Below are 27,755 nucleotides of genomic sequence, written 5' to 3'. Positions count from 1 at the left end.
AGGCTCCAAAGCCACAGAGAAACTCTGTCTCAAAAAAAAAAAAAAAAAAAAACCAATAAATAAATAACTAAAAGCAAAACAAACAGCAACTAGAATCCTTTTCATCAGTTTTAATTCTCCCTTGGAAAAATTCTGCCTACACACAGACACAATGTTGTTCTTAGCAATAACAAACACTTCGGGTGTGCCTTCTGGAGAGTCCAGTAGAAATAAAGGATTCTTCAGTTACATGTCTGAACTTGCTCTCCTGATCCAGGTTTACGGAAAGCTACATGGTCTTCACCCTACTTCAAGTAGAGCAGTGAAAGCACGGCATACCTGGAGACTCGGGAAGAAAAATGTTCCTGGCAATTATGCTTCCTAATTAGTTAGCAAATTTCATTTGTTGCTGGATTAAAGGCATGCGCCACCACACCAGGCTCCCTGGCAGACTTAAGTAGAAACTATTTAAAAGTACTACTCAGCCAGCACATTCTAAACTGTGCCTACATTTAGATAATAAATTTTTAACCTAATTTGCAACAGGAAATAGTAAACAGCTGGTGATTTCAGAAACTTCCCCCTCCTGAAAACATTAAACCAGTCATTGTGGCTCACACCTTTAATGCTAGCACTTAGGAGGCAGAGGCAGGCAGATCTCTGAGTTCAAGACCAGCCTGGCGTACCGAGTGAGTTCCAGGACAGCCAGTGCTACACAGAGAAACCCTGTTTCAAAAAACGAAGAATAACAAAAAGCTCCAACTTATATTTAGGCCAAGTAAAAGTGAAGAGTATGAGGCTCAATTGGGAAGGGGAGCAAATACAGGCCATGGTTTAACCATTTAAAACAGAAAGTGTTGGGGCTGGAGAGGTGGCTTAGCGGTTAAGAGCACTTACTGCTCTTTCCAGTTGATCCTGGTTCATATTCCCAGCACCCATATGGTAGTTCACAATTTGGTTTTACCAAGTTTTTTTTTTAACATTTATTTATTTATTTATTTATTTATTTATTTATTTATTCATTCATTCATTCATTCATTTATTTATTTATTTATTTATTTATTTATTTATTTATTATGTATACAATATTCTGTCTGCATGTATTCCTGCAGGCCAGAAGAGGGCACCAGATTTTATTACAGATGGTTGTGAGCCACCATGTGGTTGCTGGGAATTGAACTCAGGACCTTTGGAAGAGCAGGCAATGCTCTTAACCACTGAGCCATCTCTCCAGCCCCTTACCAAGTTTTTATAACTTTCATGTCTTCTTTTTCGTTCCCCACCTGTCACCCAAAAAAGTGTTCATTTGAAACAAAGCACCAGGTTTATCCGAATGAAAAGTTTGCCAGACAAGACAAATGCCTCTACTCCTAGCACTGAGAAGGCAAGGGAACCCGACATAGAGGCCAGCTTGGTCTAAATGGCAAGTTCCAGGTCAACCAGGTTATACAAGTGAGATGCTATCTCCAAAAAGAAAAAAAAAAGGTAGGTCATCATGTACTCTTTATCGTTGGTGACAATATTCGGCAGTCTTGGCATATAGTTTATTGACACCAGTTGGACGGACACTCAGTAGGAAGGACCTTGCCGGAGCTCATTTAACAGGTTTTACTGTTCTTTCCCCAGTCGCCACTAGGTTGCACTAAAAGATGTGTTCTGCAACACACACAACTTAATTAGTAAAAATAAAACAGGACTATCACGTGACGAGCCAGAACGTTAGAAAAGCCACCACAACGCTGTATTTCACAGAACTCTTGTCTCCTTCGTCTTACCCTCCAAGACCTTAAGAGCTGGACCCTAGCAAACCCCATTTGGCAGACTCTTCTCATCTCCATCACATAAGTTCCCCAATTCTTCGCCTGGAGGCTCCATTCTACCTGGTATCATCAAGCCAGCGGGGAGGACTCCTAAACTAGGTGTTCGTGATAAAAAAAAACCGGAGCCGTCCTGGGGAAAGACCCTATTTAGAGGTTTATCGGGAGGGGACTGAGCCTGACGAGGCTGCAGGGCCGCGAGGCCCCGCCCCCCCCAATTCCCATCGTGCCTCGCGCGAAGAAAACGGGAGCCGAGGGCGGGACGGAAGAAAAGGGGCGAGACGAGGGAAGAGGTGGAGCTAAACCGAGGAATGGAAAAGCGGGAGGGGGGAATGGGCGGGGCTAGAGGAGCAAGGAACAGGGCTAGACGGAGACGGGGCGGGAATGGGCGGGGCAGGGGCGTGGTTATAAGAGCGGAGCAGAGGAAGGACGTGGTAATTGGAAGACGGGGGGGCGAGAGGGGGAAGGAACGGAAAAGGGGCGGGGCTAGTAATCAAGAAGCGTATGGGTTTTGCGACAGAGGAGGGGCGAAGCGGAAGCGGAAGTGGAGGGTGCGCTTGGCGGCGGCGGCGGGAGCTGCGGAGTCGGGAATCAAAACAAAGGGCCTGGGGGGCGGGAGGGGAAGGCGGTGGGGTCGGAATGTGAGCGGAGAAGGAGTTGGCGGCTGAGGTGAGTCCTCTGTCAGTTCCGGGACTCTACTCGGGCGCTCGGGTTGTTCGGCCAGCAGCGCAGCTGGCCCGGGAACAGATCTCTTTTCCCCAGACTGATGCTGCTGGGGTCCGGGACCCGCCAAAGGAACCGCGCGAAAAGATCGGTCTCCCAAACCATCCCGATGTCTTCCGGGGCGTTCGGTTCCCCGCCTGCTCCTGCTTCCCTGCTCGCTCCCGGGCCCTCCAGGTGTCAGCAACAACCTTTGCAGGCTGTGCAAAGTTAGAAAGTTGAGAGAAAAGGGACAGTGATGGAGTTGGGTCCCTTAGATTGTTTGCTTTTTGTGTTTTGCAGCCCTCCAGAGCGGTCCTTCTCTTTGCAGCCTCTTTGGATTCAGCTTCAGTATCAGCCACTCCTCCCGTTAATTCTAGCACGAACGTCTTGGCCTTTAGAGTTCGCCAAACACTCTTTTGGTGTAACGAAGAGCTTTCTAGTTGTACTTGCCGTATCTTTTGGACTTTCCAGGATCCTCCTGTTTTGTATAGAAGGAAACGGTCAGCTAAATGGTCTTCCTTCACATTTAGTGAGCTCTACATTTGTCCAGCTGTCATTTGTTAATAACTTCCGAGGCACAGTGGAGTGCTAGGTTCAGGGGATACAGCAGTGAATAAGAAAATAGCAGTCAATATAGTCGTGGAATTTATATTCTAATGGAGGAGAAAAATAATAAAACACCAAATAAATAGTCATTTTAGATAAAAGGTAGAAAAACAAAATACACAGAACTGGTAAAATGGGTTAGCACAGTATGGGAGTTTGTGGCAGGGGGAGGCCATTTAAGAAATAATTCATCTCTTGTCACCAAACCACAAACCTTGGGTTAAAAAGGATGAGTTGCCCATAGCTACACAGATGGGGAGGTGGCCTTGGGGCCCAGTATGCATGCAGTGCGTTCTCAGCCTGTGTCTAAGTTGCTCAAAGACAAAGAGAGTGGCAGAAGGGAAGACTCTCACATCAAAGCTTCCTTTGATTAGCTCAGATGCCAAATGGAACTAGGAATAGCTGGGCAAATTTTAGAGTAAAGGTCACTAATATTTTTCCTTATATTTATTTGTACTGAGAGTAATCTATATATATATATATATATCCTTTTATGTTGTGGAATATTAGTTGAAGATGTGTTTCATTTGTTTATGCTGTGGAACATTTGTTTAATGATGCAAAGATATGATGCATTCTTTTATGTTGCATTTGTTTAACTCTGTGAAGCTGTGTTACTTTGCCTGTCTGAAACACCTGATTGGTCTGAAAGAGATCTGAATGGCCAATAGAAAGAGAGGAGAAAGGAAAGGTGGGGCTGGCAGACAGAATAAATAGGAAGAGAAATCTGGGGAGGGAGGCTGAAGGTGCAAGAGAATGAGAGGAGGACTTCAGGGGCCAGCTATACAGCAAGCCACAGAGTAAGAAGTAAAGATACAGAAATAGAGGTAGGTAAAGGTCAAAAGGTATAGACTGGATAATTTAAGAAAAGCTGGCTAGAAATAAGCCAGGCTAAGGCTGGGCATTCATAAGAAAGAATAAGATTCCCTGTGTTTATTTGGGAGCTGGGTAGCAAGCCCCCAAAGTAAGAGTTAAAAAAAGTACTGATACCTATATATATATTAATTTTAAACTTCTTTTGACACAAAGTCTATGTAGCCCAGGCTGCTCTTCAACTTGCCAATATCTTCCTGTCTCTGCCTCCTGAGTGTTGGAAGTGTAGATGTGTGTCAGTACAGATTCTTTGACTGAGCATGTTGATGGCACCTTGGTGTAGTAGTAGAAAGAGGTAGGTGAGCCTTTTGACCTTAAGCTAGCTATGAAAGTATTAAGTTTCTTGTTTCTCAGTGAATTGTTAGAAGTTGTAGTTCACTTGGCTTTGAAAAGGTCTGAGCATGCTGAAATTATGAACAATATAAGCATCAGAAGTTCTTAGGAATAAGAGAGGATCTTTTTGGATGATATACATCTTGGGTTTTTTGTTTGTTTGGTTTTGGTTTTTCCAGATAGGGTTTCTCTGTGTAGCCTTGGCTGTCCTGGAGATGGCTCTGTAGACCAGGCTGGCCTTGAACTCAGAGAGATCTGCCTGCCTCTGCCTCCTAAGTCCTGGGATTGAAGGTGTGCATCACCACCACCTGGCACAACCTGGATTTAGTAATAAAAACACGTATTGTAATTCAAACAATGATAGCAGTTAACTTTGTCTCCAAATTATTTTCAACTGTGTACTAGGTTAATTCTGCTAATTCTGTCATTCAACAAATAATTATTTTGTGATTACCATAAAATAGGCCTTGGACTGCCACAAGATACAGTGAAAATGGGCAGTGTGTGCATTTTTAATTCATTTTCTATAATGCTGTGGCAGATAGAGACAGTGCACAAAGAAACAAACATCTTTTTCTTTCTACTTTCTCTTCTTTTTTCCCTCCCTCCCCCTCTTTTTGTCTGGGATTGAATCCAGAACCTTCCATATGCCACTAAGTTCCATACACCCCCTAGCCTACAAACAGAAACTTAAATTTTATAGTTTCAGCACACTGGCTAAATAGTAAATATAAGAATATTGGGCTTTGCAACCAGATTATGCGGCAAAGACTCAAGTCTCAATTATAGTTCAAGTCAACCATAGATAATATTTAAATGAAGGCATATAGCTGTGCCCTAGTAAAACTATGGATACTAAAGTTTGAATTTTGTGTTTAAGAACACTTTCTCAGGAATTTAAAATATCCAATATATTTTTAGTTCACAGAACATTTAAATACAGCTGTGTAATCTCAGCATTTAAAAGACTGAGGTAAAAAAAAGTTTGAGGCCAGCCTTCAAGATTACAGAATCATATCCTGTCCAAGAATAACTAGGTAGACATATACTAACATACACATGCATATAGGCAGCAGGCTGGCTTTGGCTGGCAGACCATAGTTTAGTTCTTTATGTGATCAGTCCACCCAGACTTGACATACATTTTGAACCATTCTCCCCTCACCCTGTCACAGAGATGTAAAATCTCTTAGAAGCGTCTTATCAGAGATACAGCTGAAAGAAATTATTTTCTACATGCACAGATGAAATTTCTGCTAATCACTGAAAATGGCTACTGTGGTGAGGACTTACAGTAAGGTTTGGTTGTTCTTACCATTGCTAGCTTCATCTCTGCCCGATAAATGTGCATGGGCCTTGCCTTTGTGTACGAGGACCCTGAGTGTAGTTGTGTTGGGGTCAAGTACATCTGTGAGTTGTATCTTTCTTAATTGCTGGATATTTGGCCACCCAGTCTGTTACATTGCATTTTCATCATAAACAAACCAAAAAATCGATTGGATGGCTTCTCTGGTACAATAGAATTCAAAGTCCTCAGAGGTCATTTAACTTGTCCTTTCTTTGCTCATACCAGGGACATAGGAAAGTTAATACTGTGTTTTTTCTTTTCACTTACATTAGGTTCTCCTTACTGCTAACGTCTCTGCTTTCCTAAGCAGAATTTATAGGAAGAGATAGGAAAATTAAGAAAAACTCTAGGCCAGGTATGATGGTCCACACCTTAATCCCAATTCTAGGGAGGCAGAGGCAGGCAGATAGATCTCTTGAGTTCAAGTCCAGCCTAAACTACATAGTTTAGGGACAGTCAGTGCTGCATGGAGGAGCATTGTCTTGAAAAAACAAAACAAATAGAGAAAAACTATAGAAAAAGTCTGCTTAGAGCCTACAGGCTTATTTTGGCTGAGTGAAGAGGGGGAGTTCTACCAAGAGACGTGCAGAGGCCATGATTTGTCTCTGTCCTTCAAGCATGGCTGTGTCTTAAAAATAAATAAATCTATAATCCATCTTCATATGTGAAGCTCTAGTGACTAAGGAGGTGGCTCAGTAGGTAAAGTGCTTGTTGCACAGGCATGAAGGCCTGAGTTCAGTCCTCAGCACCTCTGTTTTTAAAAGCTGGGTGAGGTAATAACATGTGCTTGTAATCCCAGAGCTGGGGAGGGAGAGACAGGAGGATCTCCGTGTTCGCTGGACAGCCAGTCTAGCCAATGAGAACCCCTGTCCTAAAAAAAGGAGGAGGAAGAAGAAAAGGTAGTAGATTAGGGAAAACCCAAGACTGAGCTCTGACCTATACACACATGTAAGAGGATCCCTTTGCCCTCCCTAATTTGCACACACAGAAAAAAAAACTGGGATATGAGGAATGGCAGATAATAAATGGTTTGTATGGTATATGTACATGTTCATGTAGGAGTGTATGCAGTTGCACATATGTAGATATATGTATAGAGTTGTATGCTGGGTATCTTCCTCATCGTTCTCTATTTAATTTTTTAAAAAAGATTTGTTTGTGTATTTTATGTATATGAGTGCCCTATTCGTATGTACCTGCATACCAGGAAAGGGCATCAAATCCCATTATGGATGGTTATCAGCCACCATATGGTTGCTTGGAATTGAACTCAGAACCTCTGGAAGAACTGCTGAGCCATCTTTCTAGCCCCCCTTTATTTAATTTTTTAAAAATTACATTTATTCATTTTGTGTGTATGTGTATATATGCATACATACCATAGCATAAATGTGGAGGTTTGAAGATAGCTGTGGGAGTCAGTTCTCTCTGATATGTTGGAGTGGAACTAAGGTTGGCAGGTTTGGAGGCAATAAATCACCTTTACTGATCCCTGTCACTGGCCCCTCTACCTTATTTTTTGAGGTAGTCTCAGTGAATCTGGAGTTGACTGATTTTTGCTGGGCAGAGTAGCCATTGAACTCTAGGGATCTGCCTGTTTCTGCCTCTCCCGTGCTGGAGTTATAGCTGTATGCCTGTCTTTTGTAAGAGTGAGATCTGAATTCACATCCTTGTGTAGCAAGTACTTTTCTTATTCATCTCCCAGCCTCAGATCATAGATTTTATTTCTAAATCAGTTTGTTTTGTTTTGTTTGTTTTTCGAGACAGTGTTTCTCTGTGTAACAGCCCTAGCAGTCCTGGAACTAGCTCTGTAGATGTCTCAGGCTGGCCTTGAACTCACAGAGATCCACCTGCCTCTGCTTCCTGACTGCTGGGATCAAAGGTGTGCGCCACACTCTAAATCAAATTTAAATAGATAGAATCAACCAAGTTTACCAAATTTTAGTATCCTGTAGTGAGCTGTGATGTCCATGCTGCCTTTGTTCTTTAAGGTCTGAACGTGAAAACCATTGTATCGTGAATACAGCTGTGAGATATATATATATATATATATATATATATATATATATATATAATGATATATATATATATAATGTTATATATTAACATTATAAAATGTGTGCTTGTGTAAGAAGTAACATAGATGTTGACTTATGCACTTCCTGGTTTTGTGTGTCAACTTGACACAAGCCAAAGTCATCAGAGGAAATAGCCTTAGCTGAGGAAATGCCTCTTTGAGATCCACCTGTAAGGCATTTTCTCATTTAGTGATCAGTGGTGGAGGGCCTAGCCCATGGTGGGTGGTTCCTTTACTGAGCTGCTGGTTCTGGGTTCTATAAGAAGGTAGGCTAAACAAGCCATGGGAAGCAAGCCAGTAAGCAGCTCTCCTCTATGGCCTGCACATCAGTTCCTACCTCTGGAATCCTACCTTGTTTAAGTTCCTGTCCTGATTTATTTCAGCGATGAACAGCAATACTGAAGTGTAAACATTGCTTTTACTATGCAAGCTTTAGAATTTGGGGCTTTAATAAGAAACCAAATTTCCTCCCTAACTTGACTTTTGGTCATGGTATTTTGTCACAGCAATAGAAACCCTAACTAAGACAACTTTTTTAACAGGGTGGAAGAATGACGGAAAAGAAAGATGAAAGAATGTTGAACCACATTGTCTGGCTATGTGATGGAAGGGAACAGAACTGAGAACCCTTGCAGCAGAACACTTGGATGGCTTCACCAAGATAAGGATGCTAAGCCTTGGCTTTGGAAATTCTCTGGTTGCTTTTCTCGTCCGGATCAAACGTTGCCTCTTAATCCCCAAACGGTAACTATGTTCAAGATATAGCACGTTGTGAATAGATGATGGGTACAGGTGACTGGGGCAGTCTCTCTCCTGCCTGTATCACCTCTGCACTATTATAGATGATGGGTACAGGTGACCTGGGGCAGTCTCTCTACTGCCTGTATAACCTATGCACTATTATGCACCATATCTGCACATTTTTATGATCACCTGCTCAACTCTGTATTCTCTCTGGGTAACAGAGGTTTTAATCATTTAAAATTGGAAAAAAAAATAAAAAAAAAAAAGAAAAGCAAAAAAAATAAAAAAAAAAGAAAAGCAAAAAAAAAAATGGGAGAAATTTGGTTTCTTCTTTTGTTTTTTTTTTTTGAGAGCGGTTTTCTCTGTAGCTTTGGAACCTGTCCTAGAACTAGCTCTTGTAGACCAGGTTGACCTTGAACTCACAGAGATCCACCTGCCTCTGCCTCCCGAGTGCTGGGATTAAAGGCATGCGCCACCACCGCCTGGCTGGAAATTTGGTTTCTTATTAAAGCCCCAAATTCTAAAGCTTGCATATTAAAAACAATGAAAAATTTAAAATAAATTGCATTTATAGCTTTCTTAAGTGGATTTGGCCTATGGCCTTGGAGGTAAGTTTTTCTTATATAGTCCAGACTGGCTTTGAATTTGTGATCCTTCTGCCTTGGCCTCCCAAGTGCAGAGTTACAGACAGGTGTGACCATTGTCCCTGACTCACCCTCTGGTTTTAAGTCTTGTAAATTAGAAAAGATTGACAATACCTTTTGTTCAGGATTTCTTGTAGGTGTTAAGTATATTCTTTCTTTTCATTTTTAGTGGTGCTGGCTGGGTTTTGAACTGACAGTGGATAGTTCTAATCATTGTGTCTTTGCATTGGCCACAGTATAAAGACTCCATGAAGGCTTCAGCGTTTCCTCAGTGCTCTCAGCAGCATAGCTGGGTCACTTTGGGCAGGTGGCTAGCCTCATTCATGGTGTTTGGAATATCACTCTCCTCCTTTAAGGAGAACCCCACTAAAACCCTTTACTCACCACCTACAGGAATAAATAAAGGAAGCTGCTTGCTTATAAGCCCCCTTCCTTGAGTGCTGTGACATCTTTGCATATCCCAGTTTTCTTTAGACAGCGCTTTGAAGCAAGAGAAAGTTATAATCCCTGAGGTATGAGTGGTTAACCTGGCTTGCTGAGCCATCTTAAGATTTTGACAGAAATAGCATTAATCTTAGTTGTATGTTTCTCTATTCCCTTCCTGCAAGATCTCTAAAGATTGTCCCTGGTCTTAGCTGGATGCTGTTATATTAGTTCAGTTATGATTGAGTGATGTAAAAAGAGTTGGGTTTGGAGAGATGGTTCAGAAGTTAAAAGCACTGGCTGTTCTTCCAGAGGTCCAGAATTCAATTCCCAGTATCCACATGGTGACTCACAACCATCTATAATGAGATCTGGTGCCCTCTTGTGGTGTCAGGTGTACAGGCAGGAGGAACATTGTATACATAATAAATAAATAAATCTTTAAAAAAAAGAAGTTGAATTTTACTTATTTAAAAAAAAGAACATTGTTTTCTATTTTTTTAACACAGTAGTATATGAGAGGAAAAAATACAGTAGTCTCCAAAAATTGACTTGTGTTTTGATCTCTCCTCAGAAAGAGTACATGGAGAACAAGAAAGCTGCTGTGGAGTTAAAGGATATACCATCTCCTCTTCATGTTGGCTCTAAACTCTTCCCAACAGTCCCACTTCCTGATATTCATTCCCTTCAGCAACCAAAAGTACAGCTCTCAGCTGTTCCCAAAGTAAGCTGCTGTGTTCATTGCCCTAATGAACCCCCCACTTCACCCATGCGTTTTGGTGGTGGTGGTGGTGGCAGTAGTGGAGGCTCTGGGAGCTTGATTCACACGGGCTCACTCTTAGACTCACCAAGCACCAGGACAGTCACGTGTCAAGTAGGGTCAGGGTTTGCTTTCCAGTCTGTGTCTTCACTGCAGAATGCCTCTGCTAGAAACAACTTGGTGGGCCTTGCGAATGACTTTCCCAGCATGTGTGTAGAGAGTAGCCTACCTTCCTGCAAGCATCTACCATGTTGTGGGAAACTCCATTTTCAGTCATGTCATAGTAACATACACAAGCTGCATCAGTTCTCGACTCTCCAGGGCTGCACCTCTGCTGGCTGTTTTCCCTGTTCTGATTTCCCGAGTGGGGCTCATGGGCGTTTGGAAGATCGCCTTTCCCAGTCAGAGCTTACACCTCACTTGTGCACCAACTCTCTTCACCTAAATGTGGCACCTCCAGTCTGTTTAAAGGGCTCACTTTACTGTGAAGACTGTCTAAACAAGGTATGTATCTTTTATTCTTTATGTTGGGGCCAGATAATGAGGTTTGAGGTTCTATTTAGAAATGGCTTTATCTTGCCATGTCTTTACTGTGCATAGGGTTGAAGAATCTTATGATGTAGATCACGCTCCATTCGTCTGATACTGAAAGATGCAAAGGGTAAAATGGGAGAGCATCCAGAAAAGTGCAGTGGAGTTAGGTGTGCAGCTTGTGCCTTTAGAGCCTCTGCTCACGAGAAAGCCATGTCCTGCAGGACAGCTTCGTTTGCAGAGTCTGTTATCTGATTTGTTTTCTCTAGGACAGAGTTGGTCGAGTTCTTATAACCTAAACTCAGCTTATACACTCACCCTTTCATGGCAAAACGGTAACTAAACATTGTTTCTTTGTAATATGAGGAACGTGAAACTTGGTCTCTTTCACACAAATGTTCAAAGGAAGGTTTTTCTGCCATTTATGGGAGCTGCATCCAAGGTCTCCTTCATAGCATATGCATGTCCAGGTTGAAAGGACTCAGTATTTGAACAGGTCTCTGATCATTTCAAGTTGCTTTTCAGTTGAGACTAGATTGGTAGCTGGTAGTTCTGATAAAGATTATTTGAAAATACAATTTATCAGAGGCTATTGGGTAGGAGGATAAAAAGCTTAGGATGATGTTTTCAGTTATATATGAATCTGAGTTCTTTATTGATGTGCCTAAAACTTCTTCCTTTATAAAACAGCCAGGAAGAAATAGTATAGTTGATGCTGCTAAAATCTGGCCGAATATACCACCTCCAAGTACTCAGTCTGCACCTGGAGCTATCCCTCTGTGTAATGGCTGTGGAACAAAAGGGATGGAGAAGGAGACCTCACTGTTGGCAACCAGTCTAGGCAAAGCTGCTTCAAAATTTGGTAAATGACCTAACATAAAAGAGTACATTTAAGTTGTCTTTTTTTCCAACGTTTATTTCTGTTTTATGTGTATGAGTGTTTTGTGTGCATATATGTAAGTGTACTTATGTGTGCGTGGTGTTTGTGGAGGCTAGAAGAGGGCACTGGACCCCCTGGAAGTGGGGTTACTGAAGGTTGTCAGCCATCTGTGTATGCTAGGAACTGAATGAACCCTTGTCCTCTGCAAGAGCAGCAAAGCGTTCTTGACTGCTGAGCCATCTATAGCTTCCATTTGAGTTGTTTTCAATATCTGACAGAAATGTATTTGCTTGCCTATAAAAATTTGCTTGTGATACTAGGGGTGCATTTGCATTTCGAAGTGTATGTGAGTCCTCTTTCCCCTCCCTTGGCAAGAGTGTTTGTGATTATAGGCCTTTATTTTAAACCGATGCTGTTTGAGACCAGAATCTGTATAGGAAGAGGAATGTATTGGAGAGATTAAGTGCTGTAGGAGACTTGGACTCACTTAGGTTTGTGTTTAATGTTTTTGAGACAGTCTTTCTATGTAGCCCTGGCTGTTCTGGAACCTTCTGTATAGACTCTCCTTGTCTCTAACTCACAGAGGTTCACCTGCTTCTGCTCCTGAGTGCTGGGATTAAAGGTTTGCACCACCATGCTTGAACTCAGTTTAGGGTCTTAATAATCCCTAGACATATTTAGTATTTAGAAAAATTTAGTAGTAGCTGATTATTAATAGTATTTGAAACCTTAGAGTTTGAAATCAAAATTATTTCCTTAAAAATTAGTTACTGTTATATTTTATCATCCAAATACATCTCTGAAAGGTTAAAACAGATGTTAATGACAGAGTAGATTAAGGTGAGAATTGGTGCCATTTTCACTTTGGTGGTCTCTTTAATGTTCTTTCATACACAGCAGGCAGACAAGCCTGCACTGAGGTAGAGGCAGGGCAAGGGTCCTCAGCATCCACTCAGTTTCTGGTCATCATTGCAGAAGCACCGTGGGGCAGCAGGAAGTGAAGCCGCACTGTTAATACAGAGTTGTTTTGGCACCACTTATTTTTTATTATTATTTTTTTTCCAAAATGATTCTTGATTCTTTTTTTTTAAAATATTTATTTATTATGTGTACAGCATTCCTGCCATGTGTGCCCGCAGGCCAGAAGAGGGCACCAGACCTCATTACAGATGGTTGTGAGTCACCATGTGGTTGCTGGGAATTGAACTCAGGACCTTTGGAAGAGCAGGCAATGCTCTTAACCACTGAGCCATCTCTCCAGCCCCACTTTTTATTATTTTTTTATTGTTTTTATTGAGCTATATATTTTTCTCCACTCCCCTTTCTTTCTCTCCCCTCCCCTTTTACTCTCTCCCATGGTCCCCATGCTCCCAATTTACTCAGGAGATCTTGTCTTTTTCTATGTTCCATGTAGATTATATCTATGTATGTCTCTCTTAGGGTCCTCATTGTTGTCTAGGTTCTCTGGTATTGTGATTTGTGGGCTGGTTTTTCTTTGCTTTATGTCTAATAGCCACTTATGAGTGAGTACATATAATATTTGTCTTTCTGAGTCTGGGTTACCTCACTCAATATGATGTTTTCTAACTCCATCCATTTTCCTGCAAAATTCAAGCTGTCGTTATTTTTTCTGCTGTGTAGTATTCCATTGTGTAAATGTACCACATTTTCCTTATCCATTCTTCTGTCTAGGGGCATCTAGGTTGTTTCCAGGTTCTGGCTATGACAAACAATGCTGCTATGAACATAGTTGAGCACATGTCCTTGTGGCACAATTTAGCATCCTTTGGATATATACCCAAAAGTGGTATTACTGGGTCTTGAGGAAAGTTGTTTCCTAATTTTCTGAGAAATCTCCACACTGATATCCAAAAGGGCTGTACCAGTTTGCACTCCCACCAGCAATGGAGGAGTGTCCCCTTTACCCCACAACCTCTCCAGCATAAGTTGTCATCAGTGTTTTTGATCTTGGCCATTTTTACAGGTGTAAGATGGAATCTCAGAGTTGCTTTGATTTGCGTTTCTCTGACGGCTAAGGGTGTTGAGCATTTCCTTAAGTGTATTTCAGCCATTTTAGATTTCTCTGTTGAGACTTCTCTGTTTAAGTTTGTACCCAATTTTTTTTATTGGATTATTTGTTCTTTTGATAACCAATTTCTTGAGTTCTTTGTATATTTTGCTCTGTCTGATGTGGGGTTGGTGAAGATCGTCTCAGTTTTAGGAGGTCCCAGTTATTGTTTCTGTCGGTGTCTGTAGTTTTGTTGTTACTGAAAGTAGGAGTGGCCAGGCAGTGGTGGTGCACACCTTTACGTCCAGCACTCAGAAGGCAGAGATAGACTGATCTCTGAGTTCGAGGCCAGCCTGGTTTAAAATCAAGTTCCGGACAGCCAAGGCTGCCCAAAGAAACCCTGTCTCAGAAGAAAAAAAAAGTAGAAATGATCTCAGTATGTCACTGGACATTGTGGTTGCTTCTTAGGCTGGTCAGTGGGAAGTTGTTATCCTTAAACTTAATGTTCTGCTGTTTAGAATGATGGGTAGTTACCTATTGTGTTTTAGCTCACTGTTTTCTTTTTCACTATGTGTAACTGGAAGTATTAATATTTCTTAAGGGTCACCAGAAGTTGCAGTCGCTGGACAGGTGCTGGAGACCCTACCCCCCATTGGCGTTTTCTGGGATATTGAAAATTGCTCAGTCCCCTCTGGCCGGTCAGCAACGACTGTTGTACAGAGAATCCGTGAGAAGTTTTTTAGAGGACACAGAGAAGCAGAGTTTATCTGTGTGTGTGACATCAGTAAAGAAAACAAGGAAGTTATTCAGGAACTAAATAATTGCCAGGTAAAATTATGTATGTATGTATATATGTATGTATGTATGCATGTATGTTAGGAATTGCAATCTTTAGAGTGGTGGCTCTTTGCTTAAGAACACTGACTGCTTCTCCAGAGATCCTGAGTCCAATTCCCGGCAACCATAGCGGTTCACAACCATCCATAATAAGATCTGGTGCCTTCTGGCATGCAGGTGTACATGTATATATATGCTCTTACATAAATCTTAAAAAAAATAAAAAGAATTATAATCTAAAAAAGAAGAGAAGAAAAGAGGAGGAAGGAGAAGAAAGACTTGTAGTCTGCTGAGGGCTGAAGCAGTAACTGCTCTTCTAGAGGATTAGAGTTCAGTTCCCAGAACCCACATGGTGGCTAACAGGCATCCGTAACTGCAGTTCCAGGCATCTGACACCCTCTCTGGTCTCTGCAGGTGACAAGCACGTATGTGGTATACAGACATACATGCAGGCAAAGCACCCACTCACATAATTTTTTGTAAAGATTTATTTTTTTATATACAGTGTTCTTCTTACATGTTTGCCTGCAGGCCAGAAGAGGGCACCAGATCTCATTACAGATGGTTGTGAGCCATCTTGTGGTTGCTGGGAATTGAACTCAACCTTTGGAAGAGCAGGCAACACTCTTAACTGCTGAGCCATCTCTCCTGTCTCCCCTCCCCCCCTTTTAAAGGCAGTGTTTATCTGTGTAGCCCAGATTAGCCTGGAACTTTCTCTGTAGACCAGGCTATAACTCACAGAGATCCTCCTGCCTTTGCCTCTTGAGTGCTGGGATTAAAGGCGTGTGTCATCACAGTTGGCCTGATTACTTGGAGCGTTTTGTTTAAAATTCCAATTTCAGATTGGTTTTGTGATATTATTGTTTTTATGCTGTTTTCAAATGAGAGAAAGCCACACAATTTTTCCTAGAATGCTGAAATTTAAACATTTGATCTTTCAGTAAGTTGTTTGTACCTTGGTGTGCTGTAGTGGCTGTGTGCTGTCTGTGTCAGCCCACATCTATACAGAATGGATGTGGTATTTCCAATTTACAGATGAAATTGAGGCTCTAAGAAGGGAAACTACTTTCTTTTGGTTATATGGCCAATAAAGGAAAGAACTGGAATAGCTATTTATTTAGAGACAGAGTTTCACCAGATAGCCCTGGCTGGCCTAAAACTTAGTATGTAGATGAGGCTAGTCTTAATTTCACAGAGATCTGCCTACCTCATGTCTCCTGAGTGTTGAGATTAAAGACATGACCGTGCACAGTGTTTTGAACTAATATTTAAGTCTGACCACAAGGTCTGCTGTAAATCTAAAGATAGAATCCAAATGTTTTGACTCTTAGGTAAATAGTATCATGCACATTGCGGACAAAGTGTATCATGGAAAGCCTGATGACTTGAATAAAAGAAGTGCAAAAGCAATTAGAAATGAGACTTGGGATAATAATTTTTCTCTTTTCATATGGAGAACCAGTTCTGAAATTATTTAGATCCAGTTGTAACAGAAATCGGAGAGGTTTTTTTCCTGTGTGTTATCTCCTAGGTGCCAGGTATTCTGGTGCATTTCTCTAGTCTTAGCACTCTGGAGGCTGAGGCAGAAGAATCAAGAATTTAAGGCTAGCCTGGGCTACCCAGTGAGACCTTGTTTAAAAAAAAAAAAAGTGGACCAAGTGTGGCAGTTTTCTAACCCCAGATCTTGTTCAATGATCTTTTTGATAAATAATCACAGGTAACTGTTGCTCACATAAATGCTACTGCAAAGAACGCTGCTGATGACAAACTCCGTCAGAGTCTTCGAAGGTTTGCAAATACGCATACTGCTCCTGCTACTGTGGTTCTTGTATCAAGTAAGTGTCAAAGCATCTGTTGGTTTCAGCCACAACCACTGCATGGGAATTACCAGAAATGTGCAAGCCAAAGAACTGCAGAGAGGTGAAAACAGGGCATGCAGTGATGATGTCTATAGCCTGGTGTGGTGGCTCTCCCCTCTAATCCCAGCGTGTAGGAGGCTAAGGCAGGAGGATGAATTCAGCACCAGCCTGGGCTACATAGTGAGCACTTGTCTGAAAGGTAGAAGAAAAAGGCATCTGACTCTTTTATGTTCTCTGTGAGATAATTGCAGGGTCAGTTTATTCAAGAAAATCTTTTTTGGGTAGTAAGGGTTCCCCCTCCCTTAGTATTAAACTTAAAAAAATGCAAGATAAATTTTCAGATTCACATCTCCCCAGTGTGTTGCTATCTGCTCCCTGTTAATACTAGATGGAAGCCGCCAGGTGGTAGTGGTGGCGCACGTCTTTCATCCCAGCACTCAGGAGGCAGAGGCAGGCGGATCTCTGAGTTTGAGGCCAGGCTGGTCTACAGAGTGAGTTCCAGAACAGGCTCCCAAAACTACAGAGAAACCCTGTCTTGAAAAAAAGAAAAAAAAAAAACTGAAAAAGAAGGTGTGTTAGGTATGATTACCCTGTCACGTTAATTCTTTATAAGAAAATGTGCTCCTGGTCAAAAGTGGAAAGTAGCTGAGCCTCCGCCTGCCTCCTTGTGCCACTCGCTGCCCAGGGCTGCTTCTGGTGATGTTTCTAATAATTTGTCTTGTCTTTCAGCTGATGTCAATTTTGCATTGGAACTCAGTGACCTGAGGCACAGGCACGGTTTCCACATCATTTTGGTGCATAAAAACCAAGCCTCTGAAGCCTTGCTGCATCATGCTAACGAGCTGATCAGATTTGAAGAATTCATTTCTGATTTACCCCCCAGGTTACCACTGAAGATCCCTGTGAGTGGGTTTATGTTGCCTTTGCTGGTTTTTACTGGTAGATTTTAGAAGCTGAGACACAGCCCTCAGCCAGGGGTCACCAGGTGTGGGATAGTGTTCTTTGTAAAAGGCTGACCAGAGTTTGAAATAAGCTTGGAAACTTTAAATTCTTGCCTTGAATAGATACAGATGAATTGTCTTTTAATGCTTTTCAATGCTTCTCTTGTTTAGAGAACCAACTTGTGACTTTATCTCAGAGATAGATAGATACGTGATACTGTCCCCAAGGCTAAAGGCACTTTATATCAAATGGATGAAACAGGGAAAGAAGAGTTGTGGTTTTGGTCTCAGGTATTATGAGTAGAGAGCTCACAGGTACTTGTTTGTCTGGCTACAGATAAGCAGAGCAGTTATGCATTTTGGATGATTTCTTCCCAGACTGCAGCCGGTGCAGAGGCTGTGCTCTTTACAGTGTGTTTCTTGTCATGCATGGGTGTGACACTGGATGTTGTAGGCCATACACACTAGGAGAGTGTGCGCACATGAGCAGGAACAGCATTTCTGTTGGACGTGGTTTGGGGTAAGGATGATTGCCACAGTGCTGAGCCGTGCGTGGAACTGCTAGGGGAATGCATGCGTCACTCTGAAAGAAATTCTAACAGTGTGACTGTTACAGAAGGATGGCATTCCCATACATTAAGTGGATTTTAATGCATAACTTAATAACTTCACAGTTGCAAGTGTGTATTATAAATGACCCTGTCCAACCCAGTACATGTGACATATGTCTGTAATCTCAGCATTTAGGATATCACAAATTCCAGGTCAACCTGTGCTGCATAGCTTCTATCCAGCAACCACAGCAAAGCAGAGGCTGGACTCAGGTCCACCAGCCCACCAGCTAGTCCCAGTTGTCCTAGTCGAAATCATGTGAGAGATGATTCCCAGTGTTTACAGTTTAGCGTTGTTTTCCAGATGTTGAAAATAGATAAAAAAAAAATTTTAATCATGTCTTTTTAAAAAATATTTATTTATTTATTTATTTATTTATTTATTACATATACAGTGTTCTACTTGCATGTATACTTTCAGGTCAGAGGAGGACACCAGATCTCATTACAGATGGTTATGAGCCACCATGTGGTTTCTGGGAATTGAACTCAGGACCTCTGGAAGAGCAGTCAGTGCTCTTAACCTCTGAGCCAACTCTCCAGCCCATATCTTATTTTTTTTTTTTTTTTAAATAACTTAGTATCAAAACTTGGGTGTATTTCCATGCCCACATAAAATACTGGTATAAATTGCCCATATTTTTAGCCACTGGAGTGCTAACTGACAAGCCAGGTGGCGGCGGCATACATCTTTAATCCCAGGAGGCAGAGGCGGGAAGATCTGTAAGTCTAAAGCCAGCCTGGTCTACAGAGTAAGTTCAGGATTACCAGGGCTACACAGAGAAAGCCTGTCTCAAAACAGAACAAATAAACAAAAACGAGTGCCGACTGACAGCTGGTCTGTGGCTGGCCTTTGATTTGTTTAAGAAGTCTGCCTGTTATTGGACATGTTTTCTTACCTAGTTTTTATCATTTCCAGCAGCTCACCCAGGGTGTCTTGAGAGTACATTCTCAGCTATGGTAGCTCTAGGCAGAAGTCACTGGCACGGTCTTCCTTGACCTCCAAGAAGGTGACATTGGTTCCTACTCTTATCAATGAGAATGCGTTTTAAACATTTGCCGGTGTGATAGGTAAAAAGTGCTGTCTGTGGTCGGCCTTCTTATGAAACTTTTTTTTTTTTTAACAAATCTCTTTTTCTTTTGCTATTGCCCTTGAATATTTTTTCCTGTGGCTCCCAGATTTAGCCCTCTCCACAATTATCTTCATTTTCCTAGCACTTTCACAGTTCAATTTCTTTTTTTTTTTTTTGGAACTGAGGACTAAACCCAGAGTCTTGTACTTTTTAGGTAAGCACTCTACCACTGAGCTAAATTCCCAACCCCTGTTCTATTTTTCTTTCTTTCTTTCTATCTGTCTTCCTATTTATCTTAGTTTTTTGAGACAGGGTTTCTCTGTAGCCCTGGCTGTCTTGGAACTCGCCCCATAGACCAGGCTGGCCTCGAACTCAGAGATCTACTTGCCTCTGCCTCCTTAGTGCTGGGATTAAAGATTTACACAGCCACCAGCTTGGCCTATTTCTTTTTCTTTTTTTTTTTTAAATTTATTTATTTATTATATATACTATATTCTGCACCAGATTTCATTACAGATGGTTGTGAGCCACCTTGTGGTTGCTGGGAATTGAACTCAGGACCTTCGGAAGAACAGGCAGTGCTCCTAACCTCTGAGCCATCTCTCCAGCCCTGGCCTATTTCTTGATACACATTTCAGGATATCTGGAAGGCTTCTGACCTCTTACCTGACATGTACAGCTCATTAGTTTTCAATATTTACTGAGATGCACTTGCAGTTTGACATGGTTCCCATGTGGTGTCTGCCAATTGGTGGTGATTCCCTTTTCATCCAGGCAGCTAGTCACTGGACTCTAGGTTGGTCTTTTCTGGATGTTGTGTACAGACAGAATCACTCAGTATATCTGTACTTAGCTTTCCCGTCAAAGTTGCTGTCCCTACCTCTTCAGTGAATTAACTGAAGTGAAGACAGCACTTGTTCTTGTTTTGACTGAAGTAACCCTTTCCCCCTGTGTTTGCAGTGCCACACTCTGCTCTATGTTTATAACCTACCGGCAAATAAAGACGGCAAGAGCATCAGCAACAGGCTTAGGCGCCTGTCTGATAACTGCGGTGGCAAAGTGCTGAGTATCTCAGGCTGCAGTGCAATTCTCCGCTTCATAAACCAGGACAGTGCAGAGCGGGCCCAGAAGCGAATGGAAAATGAAGATGTCTTTGGTAACAGGATCATTGTGTCGTTTACTCCAAAACATAGAGAGTTCCTTGAAACCAAGAACTCAAATGCAATTGCCGATAAAGCAAAGTCTCCCAAAAAAGTTAAGAACTCAAAATTGTGCCTCATCAAAGACACAAGTGAACAGTCACCCAGTGCCAAAGCCATGGCTGGCAAAGGATTGCAGGCAAATTCTGGATCTGCTACAAAAAACACAAGCATTAAAAGTTTACAGGTAACTTTGATACTGCTTGCCTTTTGATGTTTATGGTAGATTTGGTTTCTTTCTGTGTGTCCTGTGCCTGCCAGCTCCTGTTGTGTCCTTTTACTTTGTTTTTTGCTGAGACTCAGTGACTTTATAGTTTGTATAGGATCTAACTCATCTGCGATTTTAGGGTTCAAGGCCATTGCACTTGTGTCTTTAAAGGAGCTGTGCCGAATGGAGTCAAAGACTGGCAGCAGAAACGGTGAGCACCAGCAAGGCCATGGGAGGTTGGCAGCACTGCCTAATGGTGGCCTAAGCACTTCAGTCCCCACCCTGAAGAACACAAGCATGATGGAGCCACTTTACAGAAGCAATCAGAAGTATGTTTAGTTTTCTTGTAGCTGCTTCTATAAAATCATGGGAGACCTGTGACGTTTACTCTCAAATTCTCCTTCCTGTTAGAAAAGAGAACGTCAGTTCCCAGAGTGCTGCCAGCTCTCCTGTAGAGAAGAAGGAGAGAGAGGAGACTGTCTTCCAAGTGAGCTACCCGTCTGCATTCAGCAAGCTGATCGCCTCAAGGCAAGTCAGCCCTCTGCTCACCTCTCAGTCTTGGTCTCCCAGGTAAGTCCAGCTTGCTCACCCGTGGGTGGATATGCAGCCGGAAGGTTACAGGTCACTACATTAGTTATTGAGACTGCACACTGAGGCAGATCTGCCATCTTCCCTGCCAGACCCTATTTACAGGTTACCATAGCTGACATTCAGAGGCATTGCTTTCCTCCATTGTTCCTTCCTCCATTTGGAAATCTAAGTGATTCCGTATCAACAGGGAAGGACGTTACGATGTCCTTATGGTCAGGTGCATGCCTATGTTCCCAGCATTTGGGAATCTGAGGCAGGAGGATCATGAGCCTGAGTTACATAATGAGTTCAAGGCCAACTTCTCAAGACCTTAAATAAAAACAGTCAACTAGACAAACAGCCTCTTGCTCTCTTTCTGCTGAGGGGAGCTAAAATGAGGTGAACATTGGCTGCTCTTCATATGTTCCTTTGTAGGAGGCTGCTGTGAGACTTAGCAGACAAGGCTGCCATAAAGGCCTGTTTTTACACGCAGTTGCTGTGCAGAGCTGCTTTAGAATCACTCTGGAAAAGTCAAGCCCAGTGGCACACACCTTTAATCCCAACACTTGGGAGGTTTAGATTTCTATGAGATTGAGTCCAGCTGGTCTACTTAGTGAATTTCAGCACAGCAAGAGCTATGTAGTGAGACCTTATCTTAGAAAAAAATCTGAAAAAATCACTGCAGAAAGGGAATGTACAATTTCATGTAACAATTGGCTCCTTGTAAGTCAGAGGAGGTTAAACCTTACATAAGCATTAGAGGCTAAGTTTGTAGGACTAAATGCCCAGAGTGGAATTTTAATTTAGCAAGGCTTCCTATATTTTCTCTGTTTTGCTTTAAATATTTCTGTGAAATAACATTTGATAATGAATGATTTTTTTTATTGAGTCCAATTCATAGTACTTTAGACAGTAAGCCTAAATGAGCATTGGCTTAAGGTAAATCCACTGCAAAACCAAGTAGGAAAGTCTCTGTTATCTATAGTTTCAGACAAAGCTGAACTGGCAGAACCCGGTACATAGAACTGTTCACATCTTGTGTGTTTTCTGCAGGAGTATGTCTCCAAACCTTTTAAACAGAGCTTCGCCACTTGCTTTCAATGTTGCCAATCCCAGCAGCAGTGCTGACTGCCCAGAACCATTTGCAAATGGTGTTGACATCCAGGTCAGCAATGTGGACTATAGGCTGTCCCGGAAGGAGCTGCAGCAGCTCCTCCAGGAGGCCTTTTCCAGGCATGGCCAGGTATCTTCACTCTTGTTATTAGGGTAATTGGTTTGGGTTTTTGGGAGTGTGTGACATTTTTAAGGCAGGATCTCAACTCTGTAGCTCAGCTAGTCTCAACTATGGGAGAGTCCTTCTGCCTCAGCCTCTCAGTTGATGTGATTAAAAGCATAAGCCGCAATGCTCAGCTTCACTCTTTCATTGTTTTAAAGATATATTTTAAATTAGTTATATGAATGTGTGTATCTGTGTGAGGGTATGTGCACATGGATGTGGGTGCCAGAGGTGTCAGGTCTTTTGGAGCTAGAGTTACATGGATGCTTTGACTGAACTCTGGTCCTCTGAAAGAGTAATATATGTGGGCTCTTATCTGCTGAGCCATTTGTTCTCCAGCTGCCCCTCCTAGACACCCCCCTTCACTCTTGTCCTTGCTTGTTTTACCCCTGGTAGAGTTCAATACCAGAGGGCCTAATGGGACACACAGAGCCACAACTAGGACATAGGTATGACTGGACAGATTGGAACTTCTTTTCCCTTCTCTGTGCTAAAAGAAGTATAAAACACTTAAGAGAAAATGAAGCTAGCCATGAGAAGTGCCTGTCATGGATAGAGGAACTTATTAAGAACTACATCCAGAAATACAGAAAATCTAAAGCAGTGGTTCTCCACCTTCCTAATGCTGCTACCCTTTAAAACAGTTCCTCATGTTGTGGTAATCCCCAACCATAAAATGACTTTTATTGCTTCTTCATAACTGTAATTTTGCTACTGTTATGAATGTAATGTAAATATCTGGTATGCAGCCCCTGTGAAAGGGTCACTCGACCCCCAAAGGGGTTGTCACCCACAAGTTGAGAACCACTAGTCTAAAGGAATATTGGCTATTTCTTATTGTATTTTAATTTACCCAGCCCAGTGTTTAGGTGCAGTTTTTTTTTTTTTTAAATGCACCTTTTATAGACCTGGTATTTTGCAGAGTCAGAGTCAGTCTCTGAAGATCGTCTACACTCTGGTCACCTGCAGTACCTTATTCAGACAAGTCACCTCATGCAGGCCCTGACATCTAGTGGCATATTCTTCCACAGTTCATTCTCGTTTTTGAAGACGACAGGCTCTGGGTAGATATTGGTAGTGCTCTGCTTCATTTTGTCCTTTTGTAGGTCAAGAGTATTGAGCTCAGTCCTCACACCGATTACCAGCTCAAGGCCATTGTGCAGATGGGAAACCTGCAAGAAGCAATCTGTGCAGTGAACAGCCTCCACAGGCACAAGATTGGCAGCAAGAAGATTCTGGTCTCACTCTCCACGGGAGCTGCCAACAAATCACTTTCTTTGTTAAGGTAAAAACAGTATCCAAGCCAGGCCATGGTGGTGCGTGCCTTTAATCACAGCACTTGGGATGCAGAGGCAGGCAGATCTCTGAGTTTGAGGCCTGCCTGGACTACGAGAGCTAGTTCTAGGACAGCTAGGACTGTTAACACAGAAAAAGCCTGTTTAGAAAAACAAAACAAACAAAAAATACAGTAACCAAGCCATTTACTTCAGGACATAACAAACTGAGCCACAAATAGTTTGGAAAATAATAAATAGATTTTATCACATTTCCAATCCTCCTGTATACAATAAAAGTTATTGTGAATTGATAGGGTTTGAAATCTGCCCTCTGGCTTTTGTTCAAGTTATTAATCAAAAGCCAAAGATTGAACTTGGCAGCCCTTTGAGAGTGAAGTGGCATATTGCTTACCCAGAACAGGTTCTAAGACTAGCAGACCACTACAGTAACACACAGAAGCCTGAAAAGGGTAAAATCCAGGCTGGAGTCCTAGTGCAGTGTCTTCCTCAAGACTGGGTCAGTGTGGCTCTTCATAGCAGGTCTGTGGGAGCTAGTGAAATGGGATTCACTCTGAGTATTGGAATATCAAGGACCTTCTCTGGTTTGTACTTAGACAGTATTTGAAGTTGTGGGCATGTTATTTTTTTTTCTTAGAATAAAAATAATACTCAGGTTTTTGCAGTGTTTGGGCCTCTATTTCTGTGGCATCAGTACCTTTTTTTGTAACGAGTACTGAGGATGTTACTGTGTGCAGTTACATGTCCAGCCACATGCGGGAATTCTAGCCCCATATATCTAACACATAAGCCACACATGGCAGGAGGTAATTCATATATCTAACACATAAGCCACACATGGCAGGAGATAATTCAAGCTATTCTGTTTCACTTGGACTTAAAGCCCAATGTGTGTCTCCCCCTGTCCTTAGGAGACCTCATGCCTTTCTACTGCACTGATGTGGGAAGTCCTGTTACTGAGTCCCAGGGAATCCCAGGCAATGACTTGATAATCTTTCTTTGGCTTGATCCTAAAATCTTTTTGATTTTCTTTTTAACTTTTCTGAAAAGTAAACTCTTGACATATCAAATTCGGAAGTTTACCCTGCATGGACATTGTGTTAATTTTGTAACCCTTTTAAAAATACACTTTGACTGGGTGGTGATGGTACACACCTTTAATCCCAGCACTAGGGAGGTAGAGGCAGGTGGATCTCTGTGAGTTTGAGGCCGGCCTGGTCTGCAGAGTGAGTTCCAGGACAACCAGGGCTGCACAGAGAAATCCTGTCTTTTTTTGAAAATCCAGGGGGAAAAAAAAAGAAGAAAATGTATGTATAATATATAATATACAGGAATAGGCCCCTCTCTAACTTGTGGCTTTTGTCCTACAGTGCAGAAACAATCTCTATACTTCAGGATGCTCCTGCCTGTTGTTTGCCTCTCTTTAAATTTATAGACATCTATGAAAAGAAGTAAGTTTTGTTTATTGTTCTGTTGATATAGTCAGTATGATTGGTGACTTCATCCAAAAAATTATTATGCTCACCCTTAAGGAACGTCACACAGAGAAGGTTCTGATCAGATTGGAAATTTGAATCTAACACTTTTTTAAAAAATTTTTTAAAATCATTTTATTCTTAATTTTTACTTTTTTTAAAAAAAATTTCCTGTGTATATAGATGTTTTGTCATGGGTGTCAGGTGCCCTGGAACTATAATTACAGACAGGCAGTTTTGAGCTGCCATGTGGGTGCTGGTAATTGAACCCGGGTCCTCTGAAGAGCAGTTGGTACTCTTAACCACTGAGCCATCTCTCCAGCCCTCAACTTTTATTTTTAGCAAAATTATACTCAAGTTTCTGTTTTTTTGCTGTGAAGCTATGGCCATGGAAACTATTCTAAAAGGAAACCTTTAATTGGGTCTGGATTACTGTTTCAGAGGTTTAGTCCATTATCCTCATGGTGGAAAGCATGATGTTACACAGTAGGCATGGTGCTGGGAAAGGAGCGTGTGAGTTCTACATTCAGATCCACAGACAGCAGGAAGAGAGAGAGACTGGGCCTGGCTTAAGCTTCTGATACTTTAAAGCCCACCCGCAGTGACATATTTCCTCAGACAAGGCCACATCTCCCAATAGTGCCATTCCCTATGAGCCTATGGGGACCATTTTCATTCAGACCACCACAGTTCTGAAAGCTAAGCTTTTTTATTTTGTTTTACCAACTAATTTTTATTACTCTTGGGATGGCATTTGTGAGCTTGCTCTAGAATGTTCAGTGTCCAGTGTGCGATGCACAGCAGGTGTTTCAAAGCTGAGGCACTGCAGAAAATGCAGGTTTGCAAAGGGCGTGGTTCTGTACCCAAAGAAGGAAAGAGGAAATCTCACAAATTCTTTATGAATCAAAGAGAAATGTCAGTGAAAAGGAGGTTCATGGAAGAGAGAATGCTTCAGAGATCCAAAGGAAGGCATCACAGAGGTGTGGCAATTACTTCATAAGTAATGAATCATTGCATGAGTGGGGGAGTGGGGGACAGAGAAGTATGGTGGTCAGAGTCATCTTCAAGGACAGGAAAAAAAGAGGGAACGTTCTGCACCAGGCCCAAATCTGTCTGATGCAATTGGACTATGTGCCACAGAAGTTTTAAGTCTCTCTGAGACCTGGTGGCATGTATTGATAATTCCAGCATTTGGGAGTGCAGGTCAGAACATCAGGAGTTCAAGACATACTTAGGTGTGCAAATGCCAGACACAGATACTGTCTCAAAAACTAAATAAATGGATGGAGGAATGGGTGGGCGGGCTAGAGCAGAGGTTCTCAACTTGTGGGTAGCAATCCCTTTAGAGGTCAAACAACCACCCTTTCACAGTGGTCAAATATTAGATATCCTGCATATCAGATATTTACATTATGATTAGTAACAGTAGCAAAATTTTATTTATGAAGTAGCAACAAAAGTAACTTATGCTGGGTGGAGCGCTGTAAGATGAGAAACTGTATTAAAGCTTCACAGAATTAGGAAGGTTGAGAACCACTGTCTAGAGAGATAGCTCAGCATTTAGAAGAAGCACTGGCTGTTCTTGCAGTGGACCCAGTTTCACTTCCCAGCACCTGCAGGGTGGCTCACACCCACCTGTAAGTCTATCTCTAGTGGATATGATGCTATTTTCTGACCTCCAAGGGCATTACACATGTGCTGCACAGACATACATATCGGCAAAACATGTATACACGTCAAATAATAAATTTTTTTTGAAAGAAAAAGGAGATTCAAGTTCCTATGAATCAGGATCAGATAACTGATGTCGGATAGGAAACAAGATGGCAAAGTTAAAGGTAGAAAACATTTGACCTGGGCGGGGACAGTTAAACAGGAAACGGCATGAAGTTTGAATGGGATCACAATAAGTGTTAGGTCTTGGACATAAAAGTTTGGGGCACTATTGGAGTCTTGATACAGAGAGTTGGAGTGCTATTTTGGAGGCTCTGTGAGAGACATGTTGGCTCTGAAAGTCCTGACTGCTATTTGTCGACTAGGCATTGTGGTGGGCAGGGAAGCAGATAGGGTCAGAAGAGGTGGGGGAGGGGAGGTAGACCTGGATGGAAGACCAGGGAAACAAACAGTGTCCCAGGGGTGAGGGTGGTGGGGTTAGGAAAGTATGTGAGAAAGAACATGCCAGACATGGGGAGTTTCTGGGCTGAGGAAACAGAGTGAGGTTTAGGGACAACTGGTGACATACAGCCAGGAGGGAAGAGGTTTAGAGCCTGAGCAGATGTCAGTCCTGAGAGATGAGTTATTTTTACTCTCAAGAATCGGCGCTTGGGACTAAGAACGAGAGGACAGAGATAATGTGTCTCCCGGTGTGCGGAGACCCATGGATGCTGTTGGTAGGAAGGAAGCCTGATGGGTGTAGGGAACTGGCGGTAGAACCTGCAGAGATTGGAAGGGATTGCCAGGCCAGGCCCCACCCATTAGCACACACTAGCCTCATTCAGCACCATGAGGTACAAGTTACCTCAGCGTTTTAAAGACAGCAAAATTAAGGTTCAAATTGGTTGAATATCTTTACTTAAGTTTACAAAGGCTGAAGTAGCCGGGCGATGGTGGCGCACGCCTTTAATCCCAGCACTCGGGAGGCAGAGGCAGGCGGATCTCTGTGAGTTCGAGACCAGCCTGGTCTACA

General features: G+C 42.2%; 1 protein-coding gene across 2 annotated transcripts in view; it reads left to right on the top strand.

Annotated features, from left to right (window-relative positions):
* The first annotated feature begins 2,366 nt into the window (after positions 1–2,366).
* The window catches only part of Marf1 (meiosis regulator and mRNA stability factor 1), a 55,699-nt gene continuing 30,310 nt past the window's right edge, over positions 2,367–27,755 (top strand). The window contains exons 1-14 of one of the 2 annotated variants that reach the window (XM_026780155.1): positions 2,367–2,465; positions 8,278–8,479; positions 10,121–10,270; positions 10,628–10,810; positions 11,528–11,699; positions 14,327–14,553; positions 16,280–16,397; positions 17,151–17,323; positions 20,007–20,432; positions 20,625–20,782; positions 20,865–21,023; positions 22,077–22,266; positions 23,406–23,584; positions 24,965–25,045. In XM_026780155.1, the coding sequence (XP_026635956.1) occupies positions 8,339–8,479; positions 10,121–10,270; positions 10,628–10,810; positions 11,528–11,699; positions 14,327–14,553; positions 16,280–16,397; positions 17,151–17,323; positions 20,007–20,432; positions 20,625–20,782; positions 20,865–21,023; positions 22,077–22,266; positions 23,406–23,584; positions 24,965–25,045 (2,357 nt within the window). In that variant the 5' untranslated portion in view covers positions 2,367–2,465; positions 8,278–8,338. Of the gene's footprint in view, positions 2,466–8,277; positions 8,480–10,120; positions 10,811–11,527; positions 11,700–14,326; positions 14,554–16,279; positions 16,398–17,150; positions 17,324–20,006; positions 20,433–20,624; positions 20,783–20,864; positions 21,024–22,076; positions 22,267–23,405; positions 23,585–24,964; positions 25,046–27,755 lie in introns of both variants that reach the window. The other variant, XM_005350353.3, reaches the window with a different exon arrangement.

The sequence above is a fragment of the Microtus ochrogaster genome, chromosome 7 (assembly GCF_000317375.1).
Source record: "Microtus ochrogaster isolate Prairie Vole_2 chromosome 7, MicOch1.0, whole genome shotgun sequence".
Lineage (NCBI taxonomy): Eukaryota > Metazoa > Chordata > Mammalia > Rodentia > Cricetidae > Microtus > Microtus ochrogaster.
This window is presented reverse-complemented; position numbering and strand designations above follow the sequence as displayed.